General features: G+C 37.3%; 1 protein-coding gene across 5 annotated transcripts in view; it reads left to right on the forward strand.

Annotated features, from left to right (window-relative positions):
- The window catches only part of UEVLD (UEV and lactate/malate dehyrogenase domains), a 45,339-nt gene that overhangs the window by 9,194 nt on the left and 20,835 nt on the right, over positions 1 to 15,310 (forward strand). For 4 of the 5 annotated variants that reach the window (XR_010406925.1, XM_045894030.3, XM_064576751.1 and 1 more), the window contains 4 exons: positions 3,622 to 3,785; positions 8,102 to 8,237; positions 8,955 to 9,073; positions 13,197 to 13,299. Coding sequence is in view for 4 of the 5 variants with exons in the window: in XM_045894030.3 (XP_045749986.1) it covers positions 3,622 to 3,785; positions 8,102 to 8,237; positions 8,955 to 9,073; positions 13,197 to 13,299 (522 nt within the window). In the remaining variant the exon portion in view is untranslated. The remainder of the gene's footprint in view (positions 1 to 3,621; positions 3,786 to 8,101; positions 8,238 to 8,954; positions 9,074 to 13,196; positions 13,300 to 15,310) is intronic. The other variant, XM_054512019.2, reaches the window with a different exon arrangement.

Raw genomic sequence — 15,310 nt, forward strand, 5'->3', positions numbered from 1 at the left:
CAAAGGGTCAGAATGTATTATCTTTCTCATCTGTAAAATGGTACAATAATAGAGCCTCACTCTAGAACTATGAGGATTAAATGAATTACTATAAATAAGCTCTTGGCATAATGCCTGGCACATAATAGAAGCTTAATAAATGTTGACTGTGATTATTTGTCTGCCTATATTTCTACCAGTTCCTAGTTTTATTAGTTTAATAATATATACTCATGCTAGAAAAAGTAAACAATTGAGAAAGGATGAAGTTAAGCTTGTAACTAACTTCCCACCCAGTCCTATTTCCCTGATGAATCTTCCATTGATATTTCCTTACGTATATCTGCTGACATTTTCTAGATTATTTCTTATTATCTCTCCAAGATTGTGTCAAGGTTGTGATGACACTTTTTCTTCATCCATTCATTCTTTAGAGATGTGTATTCATCTTAATAAGATGATACCCATCTGAACTTTATTTACAGCTAACTTAAATTATATTTTTATGATGTAATTACTTGAGATCTGAGGACTCTTCCAGGAGTTCTGACTCTTTGGTAATGAATTACTGAAAGCTAAATGGGCAGGGTAGGAGGCAGGGCATTTGCTGACAGAGAAGAATGGGAAAGAAGGAAGGAAGGACGAGAACAGAACGCCAGTAGTGAATCTTACCAGTTAGACACGGGAATCAGGCTCACCAGTTGCTTTGCCAAGCATGGGCTATTAAAATGCATGGACGCTGCTGGGGAGGGGCATTGAGGGAGGCAGCAGATCCTTGATCAATTAGAAAGATACCATCAATAGACATTTCTTTCCTTTTCTTTAATGTGTAGTGATTAACACAGAAAGTGGCACCATCAGGATCTGGCCTACTGCAACTATATTATGAAACAAAAAAATTTGCATGACCTAGAACAGTGGCTTTCAAATGTTTTGATTGTGACGCACAATAAATACTTTTATATACACAGCTAGTGTACACATGCGTGCGTGCACACACACACACATTATAAGCATATATATATGAAACACCATACTACCTGTCATATATTTTATTTTATTTTCAATTCCATTTTAAGATATTGTTTGCAGCCCACTAACTTAATTTTGTGACCTAATTATCATGACCACAATTTGAAAAACACTACTCTAGAGAGTATATAATATTCGACAGAGTAACTACTTCTGGAGTAATTTGATGGTGTGTCTCAGTACCTGTCAGTCACTTAGTGGTGCTATGATCACATGACTTTATAATCATAGAATTATCTATGGATCAGTTGCTATGCCTACACCGAAATTGTAAATCTTAGACACTATGGTGACGAATGTTAACTAGACTTATTGTAGTAATCATTTTGTAATATATACAAATATCAAGTCATTACATTATACAATGAAACTAATGTGTTATATGTCAGTTGTATCTCAATTTAAAAAATTGTTTTAAGACTTAGACAAAAGTAGGGCGCCTGGGTGGCTCAGTTGGTTAAGCGACTGCCTTCGGCTCAGGTCATGATCCTGGAGTCCCGGGATCGAGTCCCGCATCGGGCTCCTTGCTCAGCAAGGAGTCTGCTTCTCCCTCTGACCCTCCCTCCCTCATGCTCTCTCTCTCTCATTCTCTCTCTCTCAAATAAATAAAATCTTAAAAAAAAGAGACAAAAGTAGAAGAGGAGTGTGGTTTTGAGAACTACTGATATAAAATAATAGACCCACAAGTATTAGGATGTTTCTATAATGTACTGATTTTCAGTCCTACCTGCACATTAGAATTACATGGGAAGCTTTTAAAAAATGTTATCCACACCCCATCCCATTGAATCAGAAACTTTGGGTGAGTGGCCTGGATACTGGTATGTTTCCAAGTTTCTTAAGTGCTTCTAATGTGAGAAAGGGCTGAGTATCCTTGTATCTTTAGAGGAGGAAGCAAGATGAGAAAAGTAGCTGTCAGTGGAAGGAAGATTTCCTTAGTAGGAAAAGGATTGCAGTGGAAAATAAAACTTTTTATTTAGACCTGGCCTATTTCCAAAATGGGTTTGAGGTACATTGCAAAAATTGCCAACCCTTCATGGTACTTACCATGTCATGTACCGTTGTAGGAATTTTACATACCTTAACTAATTTCATCCTCACAACAACCCTATGGGGTAGGAGGTATTATTTCCATTTTATAGAGGAAGGAATTGAGGCACAGAGAAGTTAAGGAACCTGCCTAAAATCATATAGCTAGTCATGGGTGAAACTAGGATTTGAACCTAGGCATTCTTGCTCCTGAACAGCCGTATTCATAAATACAGGGATGAAAGACACGCAGTAAGACTATGAAAGCAGGAATGACTATCAGGAAATACAGTAGAATAGCTAAGGTAATTGATCAGATTTCTAGTTTAAGTTTAGTTTTTACACTTTTATTAGGTTTAGCTTTTGGCTTCCTGGCATCCAGGGCCGTCAGAGATTTTTGCTCTTGGTAGGCATGATACGTGTAGGTGGTTAGCACTGGAAGAGCATGCACTCAAGTTTCTGGCTCTCAGTACTCTGAAATTTAAGAACCCTTGGACGAGGTCACTGTTAGGGTTATTTTCAGCTCCAAGTTCTATGTATCTAACCCAGCTCATTTGCACTTAATGAGCAACCTGAGAGTCAGTATCAAATGTATTGAATTCATCTTTGTTGATTCATTCATTTTTCATTTGTTTATTCATTCACTCTTATTTATATAAGAAACCTTTATTGTCAGCCAGTATGTGAGGCACTCTACTTGGTGCCGGGGTTATAGAGATGAAAAATACATAATCTTCTGGAAGTTTACAATGTGAAAGGAAACATAGACCTGTAGGCAAATCACTTCAATGCAGAATAAGTATAAAAATAGAAGTGTCCACTACCTTTCAAGAAAGGTGCGATAGCTCTGCTTGGGTGGAGCAAAGAAAGTTACATCAAGAAGATTCTGTATCCCGGGCGCCTGGGTGGCTCAGTTGGTTAAGCAACTGCCTTCGGCTCAGGTCATGATCCTGGAGTCCTGGGGTCAAGTCCCACATCGGGCTCCCTGCTCAGCAGGGAGTCTGCTTCTCCCTCTGACCCTGCTCCCTCTCATGCTCTCTGTCTCTCATTCTCTCTCTCTCAAATAAATAAATAAAATCTTTAAAAAAAAAAAAAAAAAAAGGGCGCCTGGGTGGCTCAGTCGGTTGAGCGACTGCCTTCGGCTCAGGTCATGATCCTGGAGTCCCGGGATCGAGTCCCGGGATCGAGTCCCACATCGGGCTCCCTGCTCAGCGAGGAGCCTGCTTCTCCCTCTGACCCTCCCCGCTCTCTTGTACTCGCTCTCTCAAATAAATAAATAAAATCTTAAAAAAAAAAAAAAAAGAAGATGCTGTATCCCAAATTCCTGGCACAGTAGGTCCAGTAAATATTTATTAAATTGAATTGGATGAGCTGGTCATTGTCTTAAATTTCTTCAAGTGTTACGCTGCTGCTTTAATGGGAACATGAAAATGGAGAAGTAGGCCTTGATCTATATAAATCCTTTATATATACACTTGACTAGACTACATGTCTTAAAATGCCACCTAGCTATACAAATATAATGTGTATGCTTCGTCATTTTGACGAAGTTTGAAAATGTGTTTATTTTGTCTCACATAGGTAATACATATAACATACCAATTCGTTTGTGGATTTTGGATTCCCACCCTTTTGCTCCCCCCATTTGCTTCTTAAAGCCAACTGCAAATATGGGAATCTCAGTTGGAAAACATGTGGATGCTCAAGGCAGAATATACTTGCCGTATCTTCAAAACTGGAGCCATGTAAGATCAATTTGGATTTTCTTTTAAAAGTTTTTATTTTTCTGATTATTTATCCTAATGGTACAAATAAGTTACTGAATTTTCTTTCAATGGTATTCCTCATATGGACTTTAAAAGTAGTTTGAAATTGAGCTCCCTGGAATCACCCAAGTTCCAGAACCCCAATGACAGACCGCAGCGTGCATGAAGTGCTCTCTCCAGGTCTGGAGCCAACTACTATTTGCTCCCTCTCTTCTGATAGTTGTTCAGTACTTGATAAAGCACATGAAAAGTTACTAGCAAGATATTGGACATTATCTCCTAGTCCCTCCTTCTTAAAGATTTTTATGTAATATATGTATTTATTTGTAGTTTTGCCTGTTTTTGACCTTTATGTAAATTGAATCATACTGTATATAATCTTCTGTTACAAATTTTGTTTTAACTCAGCATTAAGTTTTAAAAATTCATTCACGATGATTTATGTAACCAGTTTATTTGCTTTACAAGTTCTCACATGCAATTTTATTTATTTATTTATTTATTTTTTATTTTTTTTAAAGATTTTATTTATTTATTTGACAGAGAGAGACACAGCGAGAGAGGGAACATAAGCAGGGGGAGTGGGAGAGGGAGAAACAGGCTTCCCGCTGATCAGGGAGCCCGATGTGGGACTCGATCCCAGAATCCTGGGATCATGACCTGAGCCGAAGGCAGACGCTTAACGACTGAGCCACCCAGGCACCCCTCACATGCAATTTTATTATCTGTACTTTTCATCTACCATTATTTTGAGCACTTCTCATTTTAAACAGTATTTCAAAATACATGGTCTTTAATTGGTTGCCTGATGATCTCGCATAAAAATATTGGCATAATGTATTTACAAATTGATCTGTTAGATATTTAATGATGAGCATCCTTAAAGATAAATATATATAAACATAAATGTGTATATATTATAAATCTTTAATAATTTCCTAATGATAAATCTCTAGGAATGGAATTGTTGGATCAAAATTTATAAATATTTTGAAGGCTATTCTTATATATTGCCAAATTGGCCTCCAAAAGGTAGACAAAATGTATCTCTACCATCACTTGAAATCAGTGTAGAATCCCTGTTCTGTAGTACCCTTGTTCTAACGGAAGGTACTATCATTAAAGCAAAACAAACCCTTGTTTCTCTCTATATATTTACTTAGAAGGATGTAGAGTATGTTCTCCTTTTTGTAAAAATTAAGATTTTTATGAAAGGATAATTTAGAATATATTTCTACGTATCCAGGAGGTTGTAGGACAGGAGGACCAGGAACCCCTAAGTGAGACCAGGGATATGTCAAGAGTCAAGTGAAGTTGGAGTAAAGAAAGGATGGTGTTAGGATTACAACTTTTTATTTTATATACATCCCGCAAAAGGTGTGCAATTATGGACATGTTTTATTTTTTCTTTATACTTTTCCATATTTTTCCACATATATATAAAACCTTTAAAAAGAAGAAAAAAAGAAATACAAAAAGAAGGGATGCACACCAGGTGGTTGGTAGTGGAGGTTAGGTGGAGGAACACTGACCTTTTACTTTATGAATTTGTACGTCATTTGCATTATTTGGTGATTTTAATAAATAAGATTGCCAGTTAAATGTGCTAAATAGGGCATAAAAAATTTGTCATTTGGAGGGACAAAAATGATATCTTAATGTTTAGTTTTTTGACTATTTGAGAAATTCAAATCTTTTTCATATGTCAGTCGATTTATGTATGCTCTAATTATCTCCTTCATCCATTTTTACACTTTTTTTTTTTTTAAGCTATCCTCAAACAGTATTTTGACATCTGTGCCCTGTTGTGGGAATTCATTTTTCCTGTTTCCTCTTTCTGGTTTTCACTGGCATCTCTTTTCATAGTTTTGTTTCTATAGTAAATACTCAGAGGTAGTCCTATAGTCTAGTTGAGGTGATGCTTTATTTTAGTTTAAACAGTATTGATTTCATTTTACTATTTTGAGCCTCTTTATTATAAGCTAAAACAGGGACACCTGGGTGGCTCAGTCGTTAAGCGTCTGCCTTCAGCTCAGGTCATGATCCCAGGGTCCTGGGATCAAGCCCCGCATCGGGCTCCCTGCTCCGCGGGAAGCCTGTTTCTCCCTCTCCCACTCCCCCTGCTTGTGTTCTCTCTCTCACTGTGTCTCTCTCTGTCTAATAAAAAATCTTAAAAAAAAAAAAAAGCTAAAACAATTTTTTTTAAACTAGAACTAGTCTTAAGAAGACAATACATTATTTAAATTGCCCTATTTAAAAGTACCACAGTAACTTTAAATTGCTCATGCAGTTGGAATTATAATTATGTAGTAGAATTACATAGAATTTTGGAGCTGGAAGAAATCTAGAGGCTGTCTAGGCCAAGGATTGCAGATGTTTTCCCCAAGAGATTCAATGTGCTGTGTTAGACCTACAGAATTTTGTTGAACAGCAAAGTGGTTTTGTTTTGCTTTGTTTTGTTTTGTTCTTAATATGAATCTGAATGCCTATATGTATACTCTTTCCAATTTGCTACAATAACCATCTCCCTAAATTTTCTTATACTTGACAACTTCACACATTATTATCTGCTTGGTCTTTAAAAGTGTTTGAGGGGCGCCTGGGTGGCTCAGATGGTTGGGCGTCTGCCTTCGGCTCAGGTCATGATCCTAGGGTCCTGGGATCGAGTCCCGCATCGGGCTCCCTGCTAGGCGGGGAGCCTGCTTCTCCCTCTGCCTCTGCCTCTCTCTCTCTCTCTCTGACTTTCATGAATAAATAAATAAAACATTAAAAAATAAAAATAAAAAAATAAAAGTGTTTGAGTTTTTGATCCTATAGCTTCATCCTCTTAATTTATAAATAGTGAAACTCAGACTCTTGAGAAATTAAGCACTTTTTAAAATGAGCAAACTTTTGAATATTTTTAATAGTAATAATAAATATTTTACACTCACAGCATATAGGTTGCATGCATTTGTTTCCCCTAACAGCCACTTGGGATTTATTTTTCATATTATACTGCTGATAACACTGAAACTCAGAGAGGTTAAGTGGATTTCACTACGGTTGCTTAATAAATTAAAAGAAACAGTACTGGATTAGATAATATTTTATCAGTGTTACTTTTCTGATTTGATAATGCTTATATAGGAGAATGTCTGGTTTTTTGTTTTTTGAGGGTTTTTGGGGTTTTTTTTTTGCAGATTTTATTTATTTTGAGAGAGAGACAGAGAGAGAGAACATATGCACACGTGAAGCAGGAGGAGGGGCAGAGGCAGAGGGAGATAGAGAATCTCAAGCAGACTCCACCCCAAGTGTGGAGCCCAGCACAGGGCTTGATCCCAGGACCCTGAGATCACAAACTGAGCAGAAACCAAGAGTCAAACGCTCAACCGACTGAGCCACCCAGGCACCCCTGTTTTTTTTTTTCTTTTTTTTTTTAATGTTTTATTTATTTATTCATGAGAGGCAGAGAGGCAGAGGCAGAGGGAGAGGGAGAAGCAGGCTCCCCACCTAGCAGGGAGCCCGATGCGGGACTCGATCCCAGAATCCTGGGATCATGACCTGAGCCAAAGGCAGACGGCTTAACCATCTGAGCCACCCAGGCGCCCTTGTTTTTTCTTTTAGGAAATATACACTAAAGTATTTAGGGGTGAAAAGGTATTAGATCTGCAATTTATTCTCAGTTGGTTCAGAAAAATATAGAGAGGGAAGGAGACTGAGAAAATATATGTGCTAAAATGTTAACATTTAAAAATTTTTTGTACTTCTTTTTACAACTTTTCTATAAGTCTGAAATTATTTCAAAATTAAAAAAAATCAAAAAAAGAGAGACAGTTCCTGAACGTAGGTACTTTGCCAAAAGCACATTCATGTTATTTTCCCATCTTTTGGAGATGTGGATTAGCATTTCTCTAATTTTCAGTTTAAAGAATTAAGTAATTTTTCAGTTAAAAGTATTATGTAATTTGGGGGTGCCTGGGTGTCTCAGTCGTTAAGCGTCTGCCTTCGGCTCAGGTCATGATCCCGGGGTCCTGGGATCGAGCCCCACATCGGGCTCCCTGCTCAGCAGGAAGCCTGCCTCTCCCTCTCCCACTCCTCCTGCTTGTGTTCCTGCTCTCACTATCTCTCTCTGTCAAATAAATAAATAAAATCTTTAAAAAAAAAAAAGCATTATGTAATTTGTATGGTAGTTTTCAAAAAATAAGAGCATAATGCAAAACTTTCTTTTGGTTAACTTGGTAACAATATATAGGTTAACAAGGCAGTATTCTTTAGAAAAATTTTTGCGTAACTTTTCCCTTTGTATTCTGCAGCCTAAATCTGTCATTGTTGGACTAATTAAAGAAATGATTGCCAAGTTTCAAGAGGAACTTCCCCTGTATTCTCTACCGTCATCTGATGAGGCACGGCAGGTAGACTTGCTAGCCTATATTGCAAAAATCACTGAAGGTTTGTATTTTTGTTGATCAGAGTTATGAATTTACAATTTCTCACTAATATCCTTTATTCTGTGCTACTGGATTTCTATAAATAAATATATTCATGTATCTGTACCTATCTGTGTTGAATCAAAAATCCTATACGTCTATCATAGGGTGTTACCATACAGTTCCAATAATTGTAGTTTCTTAAAATGGAAAAGATTACTCTTACACTGACAGATAAAATAATTTGGTGTTTTGCTCAAAATCACTTGATATGATGATCCCAAACCTTTTTCATTATATGTTTATGTGGCTTTTTGCCTCATTCAATAAATATATTGGATCAGAAAATTTGTGATTCTCATGTTTCTCATTGAGGATAAAGCAAAATATCCATGCTTATAAAATTCAGTAAGGTGTTAAACATTTTGCATTATAGAACAGAGTGGTAAGAATCAGAATGTTTTTCAGGATTATGGAAGTTCTATTTTTTAGTCTTATATGTTTTAATTGTTTAGAAAGATATTTTCTTTTTAAAGGGGTAGTCTCTATTTAGTAGAATATTTACTGAGATTCCTTTCTGTCTTGCTTGTCACTTGTTCACATATTTTTGAGTGCTTCTTCTGGACTAGCACCATGTTTTCTGTCCAAGTTATTGAAGGTTGGTGTATTTTTTTAAGATGCTAAAAAAGATTTTTGATATTATTTCAAAATTCTCATGGCAATGCACTTTTATTTCTAGGTGTCTCAGACATGAATTCAAAGAACTGGGTAAATCACGAGCATAAAACAGTCAATAAAATTACTGTGGTTGGAGGTGGAGAACTAGGTATTGCTTGCACATTAGCAATCTCAGCAAAGGTATGTAAGCATCGTGCTTATACATCCATCTATCATGTTGCTACACTTTCAGGCAGTTTATGTTTAACATACAAGAAATGATGGCTTCATTTTGTCTTGTGGAAAAACCTCATTTTGCCTTAAAATATATTTAGTAAGTTGGCAAAAAAAAAACTGAAAGCTCTCATTAGGGATATTGCTTCTTAATTAGTACTTAGTCATGGAATAGGCTTTAAAAAAGAGATTTGAACAATGGGCTCATCATCCTATTCCAAGGGAAACCTCAACGTGACATTTATCTGACTTAGTCACCAATTCCTTTGTGTTTTCTGAGTCATGCCGCTTTAATTAAGCTCTTATTTAATATAGTACTTAATTTTAGCTCTTTCTAAAATTAACTTTTTTTTCTTAAAGATTGCCTTTTCTTGTGTAATTACTCCACTTTCTCTTAGGACCATAGTTTCTAAATTGATATATTTTTTTTATTCTTATGTTAATCCCCATACATTACATCATTAGTTTTAGATGTATCTAAATTGATATTTTACACTAGTTTGAAATTTATTTTTCCATCAGTCCTTTTTACTAGATCTTCTGTATATAAATTATTTTCAGAAAGGCTTAAATTCCCTTCCAGAGAGGTTCAAAAGACCTTCCAGGGTCCCAGTATCATCGTAACAGCATGTCTGTGTCTTTTCAGGGATGTAGCCCAGAGTGGAATAGCTGTCCCTCTCTGTTTATTTGGTAGCAGGCATTTTGTTTTTTTCTTTTCTATTAAAATCTGATTGTTTGTCAGGCTCCTGGGTGGCTCAGTCGGTTAAGCATCTGCCTTCAGCTCCAGTCATGATCCCAGGGTCCTAGGATCTAGTCCCGCAACAGGCTCCCTGCTCATTGGAGAGCCTGCTTCTGCCTCTGCCTCTGACCCTGCTTGTGCTCTCTCTCTCTAGCTCTGTCTCTCAAATAAATAAATAAGATCTTTAAAAAATTTTTGTCACCTAAACTCTTCCCTTTTTATTTCAGACTCACATATGTCTTAGGGATAGGTTGTACTTTAGTAAATAATTAAATTGTATCCAGGGAGCTAGAAAATTTTAAAAGCTGGCTGCACAGAACAACATATACTAACTTTGACTTCATTTCGTTTCCTCCACTTTCCATCTGAATACACAAGTCCCTCTTAATTGGAGTTTGAATTGTTTTCAGTTCCTTTGTTACTAAACAGAATGATTCCATAAACATTGCTTCACAAGTTGCTTATTTTCTCCTCTGAATTTTCTTTTAAGTGTACATAATCTCGAAAACAGTACTAGTGTGGGGGTGCCTGGGTGGCTCAGTCGGTTGAGCTCTGCCTTCAGCTCAGGTCATGATCCCAGGGTCCTGGAATCAAGCCCCACGTCGGGCTCCCTGCTCAGGGTGGAGCCTGCTTCTCCCTCTCTCTCTGCCTGCCACTCCCCCTGCTTGTGCTCGCTCTCTGTCTAATAAATAAAATTAAAAAAAAAAAAAAAACCCAATACTGGTGAATCAGAGGGTATGAATGGTCTTTATGGTACTTATTACATATTGCTAGATTGTGCTTCAGAAAGGCAGAATTAATTTATGCTGCTAATAACAGTATGCACATCAATCTGATTTTTCGCATCCCTAACAGTACTGAATTTTATCAATTTTGTTTGGTTTTGGTTAAGTACAAGAAAGCCCCTTAAAGTCATGTTTCTTTAACAGTTGGAAGAGTCTCACTGTCAGTATTCTTTTGTCTGTAAACTGTCTAAATGGAAATTTTTTTCCATTTTTCTTTGTAAGCATTAGTATTTTGATGCAAGATACAATATATCGAATATTATAATACAGTAGTAGCCATAATGGTGTCGGTAGAAGTGGTGGTGGCAGCAGCAGTAACTAACCTTTGCTGAATGCTTACTAGGTGCCAGGCACTCCGCTAAACGACTTGACTAATTTTTACTAAGTTTTACCTAACCCTATATGTTAGGTACTATCATTACTGCCATTTTACAAATGAAGAAATCAAGGCAGAGGGAGGTTATGCAACTTGCCCAAAGTCACACTGTTAATAAATGGAGGCAGGATTTGAAGTGAGGCAGTCTGTTTACAGAGCCTGTATTCTAAGTCTTTTTTTTTTTTTTTTTAAAGATTTTATTTATTTATTTGACAGAGAGAGACACAGCGAGAGAGGGAACACAAGCAGGGGGAGTGGGAGAGGGAGAAGCAGGCTTCCCGCAGAGCAGGGAGCCCGATGCGGGACTCGATCCCAGGACCCTGGGATCATGACCTGAGCCAAAGGCAGACATTTAACGACTGAGCCACCCAGGTGCCCCCCTGTATTCTAAGTCTTTACTGCTCAGCATGTGGTTTTCAGACCAGCAGCACCGGCCATATCTGAGATCTTATTAGACTTGTATTTTCTAAGGCCCCACCCCAGACCTGCGGAAGCAAACCTGCATTTTAACACAACCCCTGGTGTTCCGTGTGCTGTACTGATCTATTAAATGGTGATCCCTTCAAGCTTGGGAAGTTCTGCTGTAAACCACTATGTTACACTGCCTCATTATTGCTGTTGTCCTTACGGATGGACATTTAGGTCATTTCTAGTCTTTTGAATCTCCTTATACGCATTGTATCACGTTACACATGTACTAATAAACTTATAGGAAATTTTCTATAAGTGAGATAAGTGGATTAAAGGAATTACTGTGTTTTTAAATTTTGATAGAACTTGTCAAATTATCCCCCATATCAATTGTACCAGTTTATGCTCATACCCACAGTGTGTAAGAATGCAGGTTTTCCCACACTACTGTTGTTTAACTTTTGGATCTTCGTGTGTCTCATAAATAAAAAGGTAACTCATAGTTGTCTTTGCATTTCTCTTTGAGTGTAGTTGACAATAATAAAGTTAATAGGTACAATTTAGAGAGGACTTCCCTCCGCCAGCTTTGGGTCACATATTAATCCTCATAACCCCATGAAGTAAAGCCAAGTTCAGTGACTTGCCTAGCGTCACAGAGTGTAGCTCAGTTGTTTTCTTTTGTACTTTCTGCCTGATGGTCTGGTAAATCCCTGGGTACTCTTGCCTTTGCACACTAATATAGGAAAGATCCTCACACTGCTTACCACTTTAGAAAAAGACCTTCTGGGTGCCTGCGTGGCTCAGTTGGTTAACCGACTGCCTTCAGCTCAGGTCATGATTCAGGGGGTCCTGGGATCGAGCCCCACATTGGGCTCTGTGCTCCATGGGAAGCCTGCTTCTCCCTCTCCCACCCCCCCCCCCCGCTTGTGTTCCCTCTCTCTCTCTTAAATAAATAAATAAAATCTTTAAAAAGAAAAAGACCTTCCACAAAGGTAACTTGACTTGGAGGAGTTTCTATGCCGTCATTAGCCCATGGGACCCAGGGAGCCATCTACAGGCATGCGGAGTGTTTTCCATGAGATCTCTGGGGAAAGTTCTACATGATAATAGGATTTTATTTTAGATTTATGGCTATTATCCTTTTTTAATTTTTTTTTTAAAGATTTATTTGAGAGAGAGAGCAGGAGCAAGAGAGAGCACAAGCAGGGGAAGGCAGAGGGGCAGAGGGAGAGGGAAAAGCAGGCTCCCTCCCAGGGCCCTGGGATCATGACCTGGGCCGAAGGCAGATGTTTAACCAACTGAGCCACCCAGGCGCCCCTATTATCCTTTTTTTTTAAAAGAGAAACTTGGCATTGGTGTTGACTTTCATGCTAGAAGTGAGGCACTAAAATAGAGCAAAAATCACTCTAAGTACTTTCAGAATGGAAATTATGACATCAAAATGAAAACATAAACTCAAGAACAACAGCAAATGTATTGAGTACACCAGCTTATCCGTATTACTCATTGTCCCATCAAAGGAAGTCTGCAGTCTGTGACTTCTGAGTTAAGTCCTGCTAGATCCCAATTTTCAGTCAAGCCTAAAGGATCACATGACTCACGTTCACAGTAATTTCTTGATTGCGTGTCCTTTTATTGCTATTGTATTACTTTTCCTTCATAAGACAGCACATGAGGCCTGTGCATTCTACTTTAGCTTCACTTCTGAATGAATTTAAATTGAGTAACTGGCTGTGTTTGCATAATGCTATATATTCTTTTTCTTATTTTACTGTACAGGGCATTGCAGACAGACTGGTCCTCTTGGACCTCTCAGAAGAAACAAAAGGAGGGGTGATGGACCTTGACATCTTTAGCCTGCCTAATGTGGAGATCAGCAGAGGTATGGTTATTCTGCTTAAAAGATGTTTGCCTCATTTGTTCTTGTATTTGAGTCCTAGAATTTTTTTTAATGCACTTTTTTTTTTAGAACAGTTTTAAGTTCACAAGCAACATTGAGCAGAAGGTTTCCTGTATATATCCCTTATCCCTGCACACGGACAGCCTCCCCCATTATCAGTATTCCCCACCAGAGTGGCACAGTTGATGAACCTACCTTGACACATTACTATCATCCCAAATCCATAGTTTACATTACGGTTCACTCTTGCTGTTGTACATTCTGTGGGTATGGACAAATCTATAATGACACGTATTTACCATTATAGTATCTTTCACTACCCCAAAAATCCTCTGTGTTCCGCCTTGAGTCATGGAATTTTAATGCTAAAAAGCACATTAAAGATCACCTAGTCCAAGTTCCTCATTTTGCTTATTGGGAAACTAAGATTCAAATAAATAAAGTGACTTACCCAAAGTCATACGAGATTGTAATTGATTACATTAACAAGAGTCAAATGAGCAGAGAACATTCTGATTGGTCAGAAGGATTTATTCTGTCTTTGACTTATACTGTAGTATAGATTTGTTTTCTTTGATTGCTTCCATTCTCATAATATATTGGTTAAGAGCACTGGTTTTAGAGTTAGATAGGGGGTTGCATCCCAGCTCTGCCATGTTACAGCTCTGGCATTTGTCAGGTTATATAACCTCTCAAAGTTTAGCTTTATCACCTATAAAGTGGGAATAATACCTACCTCTTGGTATATGGCAGAGTGTTAAGATTTTTACAAAAAATGCATATTGCTTTCACTAAAAATATATTGTTAAAATAAGTTTTAATAAGAACAAAAGGATTTCTTATCATAAATAAAATTTTAAATGTTAGGAAAGTAGTTTTTAATTTCATCTTTTTAATTTAAAAATTTGCAAATATTTTATAATGTACATAATGTATTAGTACAGACATATATTTAGGTAAATATCACATTTGGGGGTGTGGGCTTAAAAATATTTCATTACTAGAGATGCATGATCCAAAAAATTAGCTATAGGTTTTAATAGCTATTTTGAAAAAGTCCAAGTGGAGCCAAAGCATAACTCTAGGATGGTCAGTTGTAGTCATCAGTGCCTGTTATGATGGAGCATTACTCAAATTTCCAAAACTATTGACCTTAATTTCCCAAAATTACTAATGTACTTCTCCATATAATGGAATATATTTATGAGATGTTCGTTAACATTATATTTAAAATTCTTCATGTAATAGTAATTAAATTCAGTGTTATCAGGAACATTATCAGGTTATAGCTAAAGTCAGGTCATAATATGTTATAGTTGTTTGGCTTTCCTTACTTAGGTCCCCTGTATTCCTTGACCATATTTTCCCCAAAAAAATCAAAATGGGGTCACAAACCTAAATATACTAAGAACAATAGTGGGTGAGAAAAATTGAAATTATACCTGCAGGTTGTAAAAATTGGGTGTAATAGTTAAAGTAAGACTCTGGATCCCTGTAGGATACAATGAGTTCATTTTCCTTGTCTGGAAAGAGTACAGTATTTGCCTTAATGATCCTTCTGTAGGCCTCATATAGAGGATCCTTTGGGGAACTAGATATTCTTTTGTGCCTGTCATTTCCAAGTACTGAAATTCTTTAGGGACCTTTTAACTCTTCCAAATCACTAGACTTTAGTATACGGACCCTAGAGGTTGTGAGGCCTTTTAGGACCTGAAGAAATTGTTTCTTCTTCTTTTTTTTTTTTTTTTAAAGATTTTATTTATTTATTTGAGAGAGAGAGCACATGAGAGGGGGGAGGGTCAGAGGGAGAAGCAGACTCCCTGCTGAGCAGGGAGCCCGATGCGGGACTCAATCCAGGGACTCCAGGATCATGACCTGAGCCGAAGGCAGTTGCTTAACCAACTGAGCCACCCAGGTGCCCGAAATTGTTTCTTCTTATGTAACTGATTAACCATCAACAACTATTGTTTCATGTAATTGAAAGAATAGAATC

The sequence above is a fragment of the Mirounga angustirostris genome, unplaced genomic scaffold, assembly GCF_029215605.1.
Source record: "Mirounga angustirostris isolate CCGP_5_RB_7025 unplaced genomic scaffold, mMirAng1.0.hap1 SCAF_13, whole genome shotgun sequence".
Lineage (NCBI taxonomy): Eukaryota > Metazoa > Chordata > Mammalia > Carnivora > Phocidae > Mirounga > Mirounga angustirostris.